Below are 13,345 nucleotides of genomic sequence, written 5' to 3' on the forward strand. Positions count from 1 at the left end.
GGGAAAGCTTGATGACAGGTTAAGTAAAAACGTGTGAAATGGTTCTTATATTTACCATTTGGAATAATTAGAATTATAATTCAAATTAAAGATCTTGAAAATACAATCAGATAATGAACATTTAAATTTCTGGATTATTATTGTCTATGCTGAATTTGAATTTTCGCGGTTCCTTCGTGTGTTTTATTATACATCCGCAGGGAGGCACTGTAATCTGTCGCTCTCTCAACATGTGACTTTTCTACTTTGCGGTGATTGGAAATAAAAACGTGTCAATTTGTTAGGTTAAGTTTATCTGTGGTGTACACGCTGCTTAAATATTTTTATGTAAGTAGGTGCATTTAAATGTATATGTTTTAAAAGACAGTTAAAAGAAAAAAATGGAGAGCGAAAGTTTTCCTCGCGGTGGAAAAAGAATCGTAAATGATAATATCCCAGTTAAACGTAAACACGATGATAACGTAAGTAATTTCACAAGAAGTATTTTTTGGTTTTTACGTGTGATGTATTGCAGCTATTTGCGGCGGAAAAACAACCGAAAGTAAAGAAAGTTCGCAAAGAAAAACCAGTGAGAAAGGAAGTAAATCGAGAAGAGGAGTGGCGTTCATCACTGAGATTACAAGGCACCCTTACCTACAATGTATTACTGATTTGTAGATCTTCGAATTGTTCAAATTATTTTTGCGTTTTGTAGAAAATGCAGGAAGGAATGGTCATTTTAAGTTGTGTGAAGCACATTTCAAACTTGGCTCTGCAAATGGAATTTCCAGGTCTCACTTTTGGGTTGGTCACAATTAATAACATCTCTGACATATTTACTAAAGAGTTAGCAGCAAAATTACAAAAAGAGGGGGAAGAGGTAAGTAGAATGGTGTTTAGAATTCTGGTAAAACCTCAATTTTTATTTTTTAGTCTTGTGTTGGGGCAGTGAAGAATATAATTTGTGAAGGTCAATTGATGCCAGCAAAGATAGTTTCAGTTAAAGATAGTGAGAAAGGGTATCAAGTACAAGCCACTATCAATCCAAGAGATGTAAATTCTGACAAAATACATCATTCATTTAAACAAGGAACAGTCATTTGGGCAAATGTAGTCTCTGAACTTGACCATGGTTATGAATTAACAGTTGGTGTGAATAATTGCAGAGTGTTTTTGCCCCACAAAAATATTGATGCCTCGAAAACATATGGTAAGAAGTGGTATTTTATTACAAAACAGTTGACAAAGCAGTTGTGGCATACCTTATGTCATTGAGTGTCTAAAATTGAATAATCAACTGTTTTTTTTATTTACTATGTTGAATTATTAGATTTTTAATTTTTAGTATTATTGAAAATATATTTATTATTTTCAGAGAATGGGGAACCTTTGTATTGTGTAATTAACAAAGTAGTAAATTCTGACTCTGCTACTACATTAACAGTTAGTGCTAAACAGGAACATGTCAAGAGACCTCGCTTAGAAGATGATTTTAACTTAAATGATATAATTCCTGGGACCAAAGTGGACTTTTTAGTGGAAGAGGTAACATACAAATAACGTAACGTTTTCTCGACGATTTGAAGAAACTTTATAAAACAAAAATGACGAATTTTATTGTTAACTAATAATCTGCACTACAGTTATATTAATTTGTCACTCACTGTGTCTCGCGTTTCCTCTCTTTTTGTCCGATCTGACTGTTATAATATCACCTCCATTCGCGACACAGGTGTTGATTCCGGAAAATTCCAGACCTGTGTCGACTATTTTATCCGTTACAAAATTTAAATCACGTTCTACTTTGAAGCTGCTGTTGTGGTTTTAGGGAGTGATTAAAGATAATGCACAAAAGAAAAGTTATAATGAATTGAAAACCCATGCATTGTCTTTATTGTTTGTGTTGTGTTAACTTCCCCAAGATCATACAGTTCTTTTGCGCCTTTTGCATATTTTTTTGTAACTTCCAGGTCGTCCCAAGCGGAGTGAAAGGTCATTTTCTCGAAAATTGCTTTGGTTACCTTGATGAAAGTCAGATATATTCCAAAATCAACATTGAAAAGTTGCGAGAAGGCTCCAAAATATCAGCGCACGTTTTGTTTACTGAGCCCGTGACTAAAGTAACTTACCTCACGTTACGGGAGTTTGAAGTCTTGCCGAAACTTGAACACGCCGTTGGTAAAGTTCTTTCGGCTAGGGTTGTGTCGCACGCGTCTAAAGGTTTAAACGTACAACTTGGAAAAAGTGCAGGATTTGTTACGAACAAGCGACTCTTAAATACGTTACGAGCAAATGCGCAAATGGACGTTACCGATGCCATCAGGAGAAGTTTCCCTGTTGGTAGTCACCATAAGTGTCGCATACTCGACTACAATCACATGCAACAAATGTACATTTGTACGTTTGAAAAGAATGTGATTAAAGAGAAGATTTTTAAACTGACAGATCTGAAAGTGGGACAGCTCGTTCGCGGCACAGTTGAGAAAATACTTAGAAACGGGTTGATTGTTAAAGCTGGCAATGTGCAAGGTTTTGTGCCTAATTTACATGTATCAAGCGTCAAATACAGCGAGAACATCAAAGCGAAATTTTATGTTGGAATGAGCGTCGATGCGAGGTAAATTCACGCTTCGTTTTTTGTCGAGTGTGACATCTTTGTGTTTTTAGGGTTTTGAAGATGAGCGACGAAAACGTTACGTTTACCTTGAAACAAGGCTTGGTGGAGTCGGAAAATTGCTTGGCGAAAATGGAAGACGTGCTCCCAAATACTCAACATGTAGGTTTTGTGGTTGACACTAAAACGTCAGGAGCTTTGGTTGCTTTTTACGACAACGTTACAGGCTGGATTAGCAGCAAGGAGTTGAATTCGGGGAATTCCGGCCGATATACGGACCCTCAGGGTTATTTTTTTAAAGGACAAGTTGTGAGTTTTTGTTAATTGTGCAGATAGCTTGAATGTACAGCTTGGTTGTTAGGTCACCGTGTGGATTTTGGGACTGAAAGACGGTAAAATACAATTGTCGTTAAATTGTCCCACTGATAAAAAGAAAAGAATAAAATTGGGTGAAGTTGTTGATGCGACAATTAAAAAAATCACTTCCAGTGGACTCAAGGTTGAAACTGGTCCTCATAAAACTGCAGCCACGGTGCCGTTGGCACATTTGTGTGAGACTCTAAGTGTGTGCCCACTTTTGTTGAGTAAGTTTTACTTCGTTGCCTTAGTACCAAGTGACCATGAAGGGTTGTGACATTTTTTCATGTTGGTAATTCTGATGACAATTTTGACATAGGCGTACGCACTTACAGTGGCGGCCAAAATAAAGTAGGACAATGTTTTTTCGCTAATGTAAATTTGCTTGCCCTTTCTATGGTTACTATGAAAATATTTATTTATTTATTATAGTAACCCCGGTTTACTCAACTCAATTTTGGCTAAATTTCTTAATAAGACTTGTCCTACTTTATTTTGGCCGCCACTGTATTAGAAAATTAATTAAATGTAAATAAATGGGAAAATGACTTGTGCACGCCACTGTCTTGATTCGAACAAGAAAAAGTTCAAAAGTGGTACCAACCTTTTAAAAAATAGTTACAGCCTTTGTTTTTGTATATTTCACGAGTTCAATAGTCAGTATTACACACTTGTTTCAGAAACATACCAGCGGGGACAACAGTTGACAAATTTAATGTGTGTAAGAAATACTCCGTCGATTGTGCTGAGTAGAAGAGAGGCATTAGCGCACGAAAAAAATTCAACCAAAATCCCCGAACTGCATAATTTAAAGAAAAATATGTTGTTGCGGTGTTCGTTTGAAAGTAGTTGCGATTCGGGGATTTACGTCTTTGCCCCAATCAAAAACTATTACAAAAACATATTCGTCTTACGTAAAGTGAGTTTAAAAGTTGTAGTAAAAACACTTTGTAGCCGTAATTTTTTAGAACGTCGTAAGTAAAGTATGGCCACCCACTTTTGAAGAAGAACAATTAATATTGGCAACAGTTTTAAAAGTCAATTATAAAGCAAAAAAAATTGATTTGGCCATAGAGTGTGATGATGTTCGTGACCAAGGTGTAGATGTAAGTTTTTCATCTTTGTTAGTTCACAGATATGAAAAAGTGTGTTGTGTTTTTTTCTGCGATTATGTAAGAGAGTAAATGATTCATAAACCCAAAACGAGAACAATTGTAGTTGTTATTATTACATAAACCATTAATTTTTTATTTGTTCTATTTATTCTGTTGGAGTTGTTGAAAAAATACCGCATTCGAAATAGAAATCTGCAAAATTGAAATCTGATTTGGTAATGTTGTAGACTCTCTTGAATTCCTTGTCAAGTACTATTGAAGACCTGCATTATATTGTTGATTTACATCAAGAAAATCAAATGAAGCTCACCGAGTATAAAATTGGAGAGAGAGTACAATGCCAAATCAAAAAAATTGACAGCGACGGTAATTATAAAGTCACTTTACCAAATGGAACCAAAGGTTCTGTGGCGTCGCATCTGAGTTCGCGTAAGTTGCGTCAAGTTATTTGTTAATAAGTGTTAAATTTTGAACGTTTTAGCAAACCCCGTTGGTTCAGTTGTCGAAGGAGTTGTCCTAGATTTTAATTTCGGCGGTGGATATGTAGAGATCTGTACTAAAACCAACATAAAACAAAAGATAAACAAAGTTCAAAGTAAGTGTAAAGTAATACTAAATGAAATGGTGTCCCTAAATTGTATGATTTTAGATGGTGTTGCTCAAAAATCGTGCTATTCGTCTTGTGTGGCACAAATATTGTTAGTCACGAAGTTGTATGTGTTGGGGATTTTGAAGGACACTCAATGCAACAGACAGTTAGTATATCTACCTGTCGGTTGCACCGAACAAGAAAACATTTTACATAACGATAAGTTAAAAGTCGTCATTCACAGGTTTTTTGTTGTTGAATTTTACTTTTCGTGTTTTATTTTCGATTTGGACATTTTAGGAGAATTCACAGTAAGATTATTGGAGTGCCTAAGAAATGTGGCACTGTTGAGAAAGATATCGACATCGAGGATAAACCAAAGAGGAAGAAGAAAAAGACAAAGGTTTCTGATGTCTCAAAAGATGTACCGGCCGAATGTGAGCTTTTGGAAAGTGAAAAAGAGGAGACGCATGGTGAATTTGGCGAAACGGAAGAGACAAATGGTGAATTTAGTGAAACGGAAGAGACAAATGAAGAATTTAGTGAAACGGAAGAGGCAAATGGAGAATTTAGTGAAACGGAGGAGATAAATGGAGAATTTAGTGAAACGGAAGAGCCGAATGAAGAATTTAGTGAAACGGAAGAGGCAAATGGAGAATTTAGTGAAACGGAGGAGATAAATGGAGAATTTAGTGAAACGGAGGAGATAAATGGAGAATTTAGTGAAACGGGGGAGATAAATGGAGAATTTAGTGAAACGGAGGAGATAAATGGAGGATTTAGTGAAACGGATGAGTTAAATGGAGAATTTAGTAAAACAGAGAAACATAATTCCGACCAAGAAATGGATAGCGACAGCGAAAACGGTACATTTTATTGATGTAATACCTACAAGGTTAATCATTACAATTTTTAGCAACATCAGCAGATCGTAGTGATCACGTTTCAAGCGACAATAGTAACATTAAGAAAAGAGGAGCGCTATTATCTGGTGCTCGTTCGTTTTACGGGGCAGACGACGACAAAGTCAAAGATGAATCATCATCTGACGAAGAAGAGGTTTGAAAAAGTGAGTTTCGATTTCTCGAATCACGATTTTTCTTGTAGGAAAGCGAATCGAAAAAGAGTAAGAAAACTGTTCCTGCGAAAAAAAGCGAGATGATTAAGTTGGAAGAAGAGAGAATTGCAAAAATAGAGAAAGAATTGGCCGATTCGATCGCCAAACCCCAAACTGCAGAACAATTTGATCGTTTGCTGCTCGCAAATCCGAATTCTTCCGAGTTGTGGCTGCAATATATGGCTATGCACGTTGCGGTAATTGCCGAAAATAACATTGTGATCGTATTTTGATGCGTCGTTTTAGGCAGCCGAATTGGAGAAGGCCAGGGTTATAGGGAAGAAAGCCATCGAAACAATAAACATGACGTTAACCAAAGAAAAGTTTAACGTGTGGATCGCGTTCCTCAACTTGGAAAATATGTACGGGACCAAGGTAATTTGACATTGCAGTTTTGCGGGTCGGATCAGATTTGCCGTTTAGTTGCAAGTGTTTTCTTTCCAATATGTTATTGGGTGATTCAAAATGATTGTGGCCAAGTGTGGCAACTATGTACGAAAATTTATGTGGCAACTGTGTGCGTAGGGTAGAGTTGACATTTCCTTGACAGTTCATAGTCGCGCAATTTTGTAAGTTGTCAAATCAATGTGTAATGGAATTGAATAAAATTAAATGCACGCTTATGAAATGTCATACACATGTCAACTCTACCCCATTCACACAGTTGCCACATAAATTTTCGTACATAGTTGCCATACTTGGCCACAATAATTTTGAATTACCCAATACTGGTAGTTGACGTGATTATTTAGGTTTTTTTCTAAGAGTAAATTTTTAGGAATCATTTGAAAACATTTTTGAGGATGCAGTCAAATATAATGATTCTTTGGATGTATATTTGAGCGTCATAAAAATGTTGGCATCGGCTGGTAAATTGGTTGAAATGGAAGAGAAAATTAAAAAAGTAAGATCGAAACATAAGCAGAACACGAAAATGTGGTTGGAACTTGGACAAGTTTATTATTCGTTGGGAAAATTTAGGGAAGCGCGTAACATCAAAGAAGCTGCGTTGAAATCTATTTTGGACAAGAAGAGACGTAAGTTCATTTCGTTATAAGTGTTGTTGTTTATTTTTTGGAATAACTGAATTGATTTATTGTATTGTTCACTTTGGACAAGCAAATGTAATTATGTAGTTTCATAATTCACTTAAAAAAAATGTGGCGTTCAGATCTGATTGTCTCACTGTCACAGTGATGTATTTATAGCACGTGTGAATAAATAAAAAAGCATCCGATTTCTACAGTAAATTACTACTATTATTATTTATTTTTTTTAGAATTTGACCTAATCGTAAGGTTTGGAACGATGGAATTCCAGTTTGGCGAGTTGGAACAAGCGATTGCTAATTTTGAAACAATTTTGGATACGTATCCACACAAAACCACAATTTGGATTATTTACGTTGACCAGTTGGTGAAACAAGAAAAATACGAAACTGCGAGGTTTGTTACTGAGACATATAAAGGGTGTTTTTTTAAATTTGGCGTCGAAGTAGGCGTTGGAGAGTCGATTGAGATCGCACCACTCGTGTAAAAGCCTAAGATTTAAACAGCTGATCCGTGATCCGTAACCTGTATAGTGCGTTCACAATCGACATTTCAACGCCTACTTCGACGCCAAATTTAAAAAACACCGGTTATAATACATTTTCGATTTATAAACGTGGTCTTGCAGGGAAGTTCTCGAACGAGCGGTCAGCCTAAGGTTGGGGGTGAGGGCTATGAAGAGTCTTTTTCAAAAGTTTATTCATTTTGAAGAACAACATGGGACCGCTGAAACCGTCGAAGAAGTTAAAAAACGAGCCAGAGACTACGTCGAAAACTTGGGTGTTAATTAGGTTTAGTCGTTAAGTAAAAAGATGTAAGATAGTTGTTTTTGTTGCTGAACAAACACGATCAATCAAATAAAAACGGACAAATTGGATTGAGTGTTTTTCTAGGTGGTATTGTTCATTAGTGGTAACGCGAAAGGAGCGCTAAAAGTTTGAACAGCGGCAGAAAGTTTCAAAATTAAAGTTTGAACGTGTCATTGTTTCAAATTATTGTTTCAGGTAGCAGCAGCGTGGCTTGGTAATGTTAGTGGTCGTTATAGGTATGTAGTTAATAAAATGAAATGGGCCAATAAATATTTACGATACCCTATAAATGTGTGGCTGATGGTTATGCAGGTGAAAGGACAGCAATGTGTATGCTACTTTGTAAGTATTACTAAGTAAGTATAAACCAACTTTGATTGTTTTTTAGAAAATTAAACCTATACATACAGTGAGTTTTTTTTAAGACTGGCCATAGGGTTTTACATGCTAATTTTTCAACCCCCTGTTAACTTTTGTTCCGATGAAAATATTCAAACCATTTTTGGAACAAAGTTGGAAGATTTTTTAAACTATCGGATAGATTACAATTCAATATCCCAAACTGTCGAAAAAGTCGTGAAAAAAATATTTTTTAGCGCGCCGAAAGCGTCCAAAATTGGAGATCGTCAGGTGCTGGTTGAGCCGACAATGGCGCTATTCTGGCGGCCGCTCGACGTACTATTATTTCGGCGCCCTAAAAAATATTGTTTTCACAACTTTTTCGACGGTTTGGGATATTAAATTGTAATCTATCCGATAGTTTCAAAAATCTTCCAACTTTGTTCCAAAAATGGTTTGAATATTTTTATCGGAACAAAAGTTAACAGGGGGTTGGAAAAATTAGCATGTAAAACCCTATGGCCAGTCTTAAAAAAACTCACTGTATACATATGTACCTTCTGTTATCGCCCTTTGGAGCGGTCGAACTATGGATTCCATCTTCGGGGCCGGTGTCGATTGCGGACTGATGCCTCTTCCACGTTCTGGAAAGAGCCAGTTGGGTCCCCCGCCTTCGATGTTTGGAAGAAGAGCATCGTCTTTTTGTCCAGCTCGCTTTTACGGAGCCGTAATCTTTTTTGTAAACGAAGCGAACACATTTAGAGCGTGAACGAAACTGAATGAATTTCGCGCGGCGTCACCTATTTATAGGAAAGTTGATACGTAACGCGGCACGAACGGAGCACGCGCATTGGCCGAACAATGAGCAGGGACAGTTCCCCGAAAAAAACCGGGACCCAACGCTGCCCGGTATCACTACAAACAAAGAATTGCATAATCCATTCAATCAAAAAATTATTTAAAAAATCGCTTCTATGTATTATTGTGATATTTTGGCATAAGCATATTGTGTAATTGTATTGTTCACAATTTTCAGATAATGAATCCGAAAATATTAAACTGGTTTTTGAGTACAAATAATTGTAGTCGCTAAAAAAATTATGAGTAGTGTTTGTTATAAGTTGTGAAACTTTATGTATTAATAGTTATTTATTGTGTGTATAAGTGTTTTAGATAGCATTTTATCCACGCAAGAATGTTTAAACGCGAATGCGAACCCACGAGCGTTTAATAATATTAAGTAGATAAAATGCGACTAAAACACGAATGCCGTATAACGTTTTATCCACAATGACAAGCCCAAATTATTATTTAAAATATCCCAAAGAATGCCCCTTCTGAAACTCGGTGAAACTCAGAACGCGAGGTGCTGGTTGCTAAGGTTGTTTATTGTTTATTTTTTCGTTTTACTCGAAAAAGTGTCGAAAATGGAAGAAGTTGAGTCTATTCCTCAAGAAATCTTTGAAGAAGCCCAAGAAGCAACTCAGCGTTTATTACCAGAAAAGTCTAAAGAACATTACGAAAAAGAATTCGCTGAATTCAACAATTACATTATCTAGGAGTTTATTCCAGTAAAACGAGCGAGTGAACAATAATGATTGTGTGTGCTACTAACATTAAAGTGCTGTAAAAATTGTTGAACAACCTATTTTGTGGTTAATTAAAACTTTATACTACAATTTTTAACTTCTTAAACATTTAAATAATTCTTATAATTTCAGAAAATATCCTTTTTATTGTTATATTTTACGGCAACAGTAGAAAAAAAACTGTTGTTTTAATAAGTTACAAAAATGTACGTGGTATGCAACCAACAAAACAACCCTCCACGTGTAGTCAACTACAAAAAAATTCTAACTGTAATTTTACGCATGTAACCGTACATACACTTTTTTTCCCTTTTTTTAAAATAGATTTACCTTGAAACCTATAAAATGCCGTTCTCCGCATTTTAAAACAACGTGAAATTTTTAAACGTCAAATAATCCAATCAATGGTGCCAATTATTTAAAAAATAGGTCTACCTTGTTTACCAGTTTCGCTTAAACAAATTACTTGAAATCACAGCTTGAGTTCGACGAGATCCAATCACTTTATTTCTTGTAAAGTGATGCCACACTGATGCCCTGAAGGATTTTTTCGAGAACTTTCAGTGGAGCAAGTGGTACGGTTCGATTTTTTACAGTTGGCAGTGCTCATCACGCGTTCCGCGATGTTCCGCGAGTGTCAGTTACCATTTTAAATTTTGTTTGTAAAATTCCAAATTTCGTGTATGTTTCGTGGGTTTCGCAGCAAGTTTTTTTAATTTTTCTTAAGGTAAATATTTTTTACTGCTGGGGCACTCTATGCGGAGATATCACCCAGCGAATAACGTTAGCTCTACATCGTACGTCATTTTCTGCATTTTTTAAATCTTAGGAATAACAAATTGAATTTTCTCGTGCTAGTTTTTAATCCCCGCATAAAATAAGCCACTCCGGCAAACTTCCTTGAAACTTCGAACTTGATAAATAAACTCGATTTGACCGATCCATCGATTTTTGATTTTTTTATAATATTGAAGACGAGTGCGGGGTGCGACGTGCACTTCTCCGTTAGTTGAATTAATTTTTCGTTGTTTTGTCTGCAATAAATGGTCATTTTATTATTTCATTGGTGTAATTGTGCGTTTTGTGCCAGTGGTTCGATTTCCAAGCGCTGATTTGGTGAGTTTGTTCCAATAGTTAAGCTGTTTCAATCGATTTTTTATCGGTTTTTTTTTGAGACTGCCTAGTGCATGTGTACCTGAAGTCTTCGGAACTGTCGGTGAGCGTCACTTACTCGGATGAGTGGAGCGTCATTGTCAGAGCACTCTGTACCCGGTGACGTCTCCTTGATTCGATATAATGGTCATGTGTAAGATTTGTGAGCAACCAATCAATTTCCAAAAGCAGTTTATTGCTTGTAATGGAACTTGCAAAACATCCTTTCACATTGCCTGTGCACCTGTGCTGGTGTTGATCCTGATTTACCTGCCGTAATTGAAAAAAAATCCGGGTTGTCATGGTGTTGTATTAATTTGAAATTTGAGTCATTTAAGACTGAATTTTTGAAGCTCGCTGAAGAAAATGTCTATAATGCTCCCAAAAATTTTACGAGACAAACTAAGATCATACACTTAAAGAGAAGAGACGAAAGAGAAGAACATGAAAGGAAAAAACTGTTATTCCTAGACTTATTAGGTGTTCTTTGACTTACAGATTGAATTAGCAAGAAAACAATTGAGCAATAAAAACTAACGAATTCATGGAATATCTTTATTTTCTAAATACCTACTACTGGGGACACGGAAAACTGGGCAGATGTGTGATTCAGTTGTCAACATTTCTAAACCATACCTTAGCGACTCATAACCAAGTTGACAGTTTTTTTGAAAATATCAATCATAATGACGGTAAAGGTGCATTTACATTGACACTTTTTGAAATGACAATAACAGACTGCCCAGGATTCCATGTCCCTCATTGTACAAGTTTCCGAAATGTTAATTTATAATCAATTGACTTATTGGGTACCTACTAATTCACAAAAAAATGCAGCAATTTGTGACAATGTACTAGCGAAATGTCACTTGTCATGTAATTGAGGTTATGTTCCCAATTTAAATCCAGTAAATCCACCTTTAACGAGACAAAAGGCCGACAACGAGCTTTTAAAGTTAAAGGGGGATTTTAAGGAGTTAAAGACGCCTTTAATGAATATGAAATACAATTTTTTGGTTTCAAATTGCATTATGAAACCGGCCGTAAAAGAAAGACAAAACAAACTTTGATGTTAATCATTCTGTTTGGGATGTGCAGGATTGCCAAACTTATCAGAGGCTTCTTAATAGAATAAAATCTGAAATTTTAGGTATCAAATAGCAATTATCATCAGTTTCTCACAATCTTTCGCCCGAAGCGTCTCCATCGTCCATTCATAATCAGGGGAAAAATCTTTCAATCTATATCAGAACGTTCGCTGTCTCAACACTAAGCTAACACAGTTGTATAATGCTATCTCATCCTGCAGTTATGACTTTATTGCTTTAACTGAAACATGGCTTAATGATTCCGTTCTGAGTTGTGCAACAATAATAATTACTATTCTCTCAGATTCGACAGAGATTTCACGAAAATGAATTTATCTAGAGGTGGCGGCGTCCTTTTGGCCAGTAGGCGTGAGTTTATAGTAGATAGGTTGGATCTTTCCCTTTGACGATCAGCAATTATTGACTTGTTTTTTTCGTTATAAAATTTATTTTTTACAACTTTAGGTATTATTTTTTTTCTAAAAAATTTCCTTATGTAAGGTAACAAAATTTTTATACTGGCGTTTAGACAATTAAAAGGGCTATCAGAATCAAGAAAAAAAATAGGGGGTTTCCACTTAAAAAAACTATCGATGACGTCATAACTCGAAAACAAATGACTGCTTGGAATTTTATTTTGTATTAAAATATGTATTTTTATAAACTAAAATTGACCTGTCCAAAGATTTTTTTGAAAAAAAATTTATTTAATTTTTAATGAATTTATTCCATACTTTTGCCGCTCACTGTATAATAACCCAATATTCCAAATTTATGAATATCGGAATCTTGTTTATAAATTCCATTCGAGGATGTGCTAATAGGTTTCGTTTGTTAATGAAATATTTTAAGTCGTTGCTTATATCTACTTACATTAAGATTTCGCGAAGAGAGGTCACTCTTGAGTTTGCCCCATCTTGTTAGTGACTCACAATTCATTTTTATTTTTTTTTGTTGTCCTTTCACACAGTTCTCAATTACCGAAATATCCTTGAACTTCACAGATTCATCTTGGAACGACTTTTTTAGATGGTTTGTCTCGCTTCTGTTTCTTTGGTTAGCCGTGCATTGAGTTCTTTTATCCTTGCATTGAATTTTCTTATTTTCTGGTCAATTTTTCTACCAGAGGCAGAATAAGATTTGCATCTGCTGTGCATCTGGTTCGCAACTTATTTCAAGGTGGTTTTTAATATGATTGACGACATCTTCCTGCAATAATACAATAGCTCCAGTGTGGAATAAAATGATTTACATCTAGTTACCTTTGCATTACCCGTGTAAAAATACGAAATGCCGCTCTACAAAAAAAAGAAAGCCTAACCTCAAAATATATATCCAAATTCCAAATGTGATTTATTGCGAAGGGATGATATGAATGCAAAGTTGAGATTGAAATTAAAAAGGAGCTAACAAAAGCAAGTCACAGCTAGTGTTGAAAGAGGCCACCAAGGCTTGTTAATTGAATTTAGTAAATTGTAACAATTGTCAATTCGATTGATGACATTTATTGACAGAACTAATAGTTCGGCACTTCGAAAAAAAATAGTA

The 13,345-nt window shown here is 35.6% G+C and overlaps 1 protein-coding gene across 1 annotated transcript; it reads left to right on the forward strand.

The window, feature by feature from the left end:
• Positions 1-233: 233 nt before the first annotated feature.
• On the forward strand, positions 234-7,697 carry Rrp5 (Ribosomal RNA Processing 5). The gene is made up of 20 exons (XM_069043358.1): positions 234-461; positions 515-640; positions 695-859; positions 913-1,189; positions 1,355-1,524; positions 1,950-2,596; positions 2,647-2,902; positions 2,955-3,177; positions 3,631-3,869; positions 3,919-4,056; positions 4,293-4,494; positions 4,547-4,660; positions 4,715-4,898; positions 4,955-5,520; positions 5,571-5,713; positions 5,762-5,968; positions 6,018-6,146; positions 6,550-6,808; positions 7,051-7,216; positions 7,449-7,697. The coding sequence occupies exons 1-20, from the start codon at positions 381-383 to the stop codon at positions 7,609-7,611; spliced, it is 4,455 nt and encodes a 1,484-aa protein (XP_068899459.1). The 5' UTR covers positions 234-380; the 3' UTR covers positions 7,612-7,697.
• The last annotated feature ends 5,648 nt before the right edge of the window (positions 7,698-13,345 follow it).

This window comes from Tenebrio molitor, chromosome 3, assembly GCF_963966145.1.
Source record: "Tenebrio molitor chromosome 3, icTenMoli1.1, whole genome shotgun sequence".
NCBI classification, from domain to species: domain Eukaryota; kingdom Metazoa; phylum Arthropoda; class Insecta; order Coleoptera; family Tenebrionidae; genus Tenebrio; species Tenebrio molitor.

Excerpts from the sequence above, each read along its gene's own strand:
- Rrp5 (XM_069043358.1), top strand. The coding sequence starts at position 381 with ATGGAGAGCGAAAGTTTTCCTCGCGGTGGAAAAAGAATCGTAAATGAT. Across the intron at positions 860-912 it reads TACAAAAAGAGGGGGAAGAG|TCTTGTGTTGGGGCAGTGAA; the intron begins GTAAGTAGAATG and ends TTTATTTTTTAG. Across the intron at positions 6,809-7,050 it reads TATTTTGGACAAGAAGAGAC|AATTTGACCTAATCGTAAGG; the intron begins GTAAGTTCATTT and ends TATTTTTTTTAG.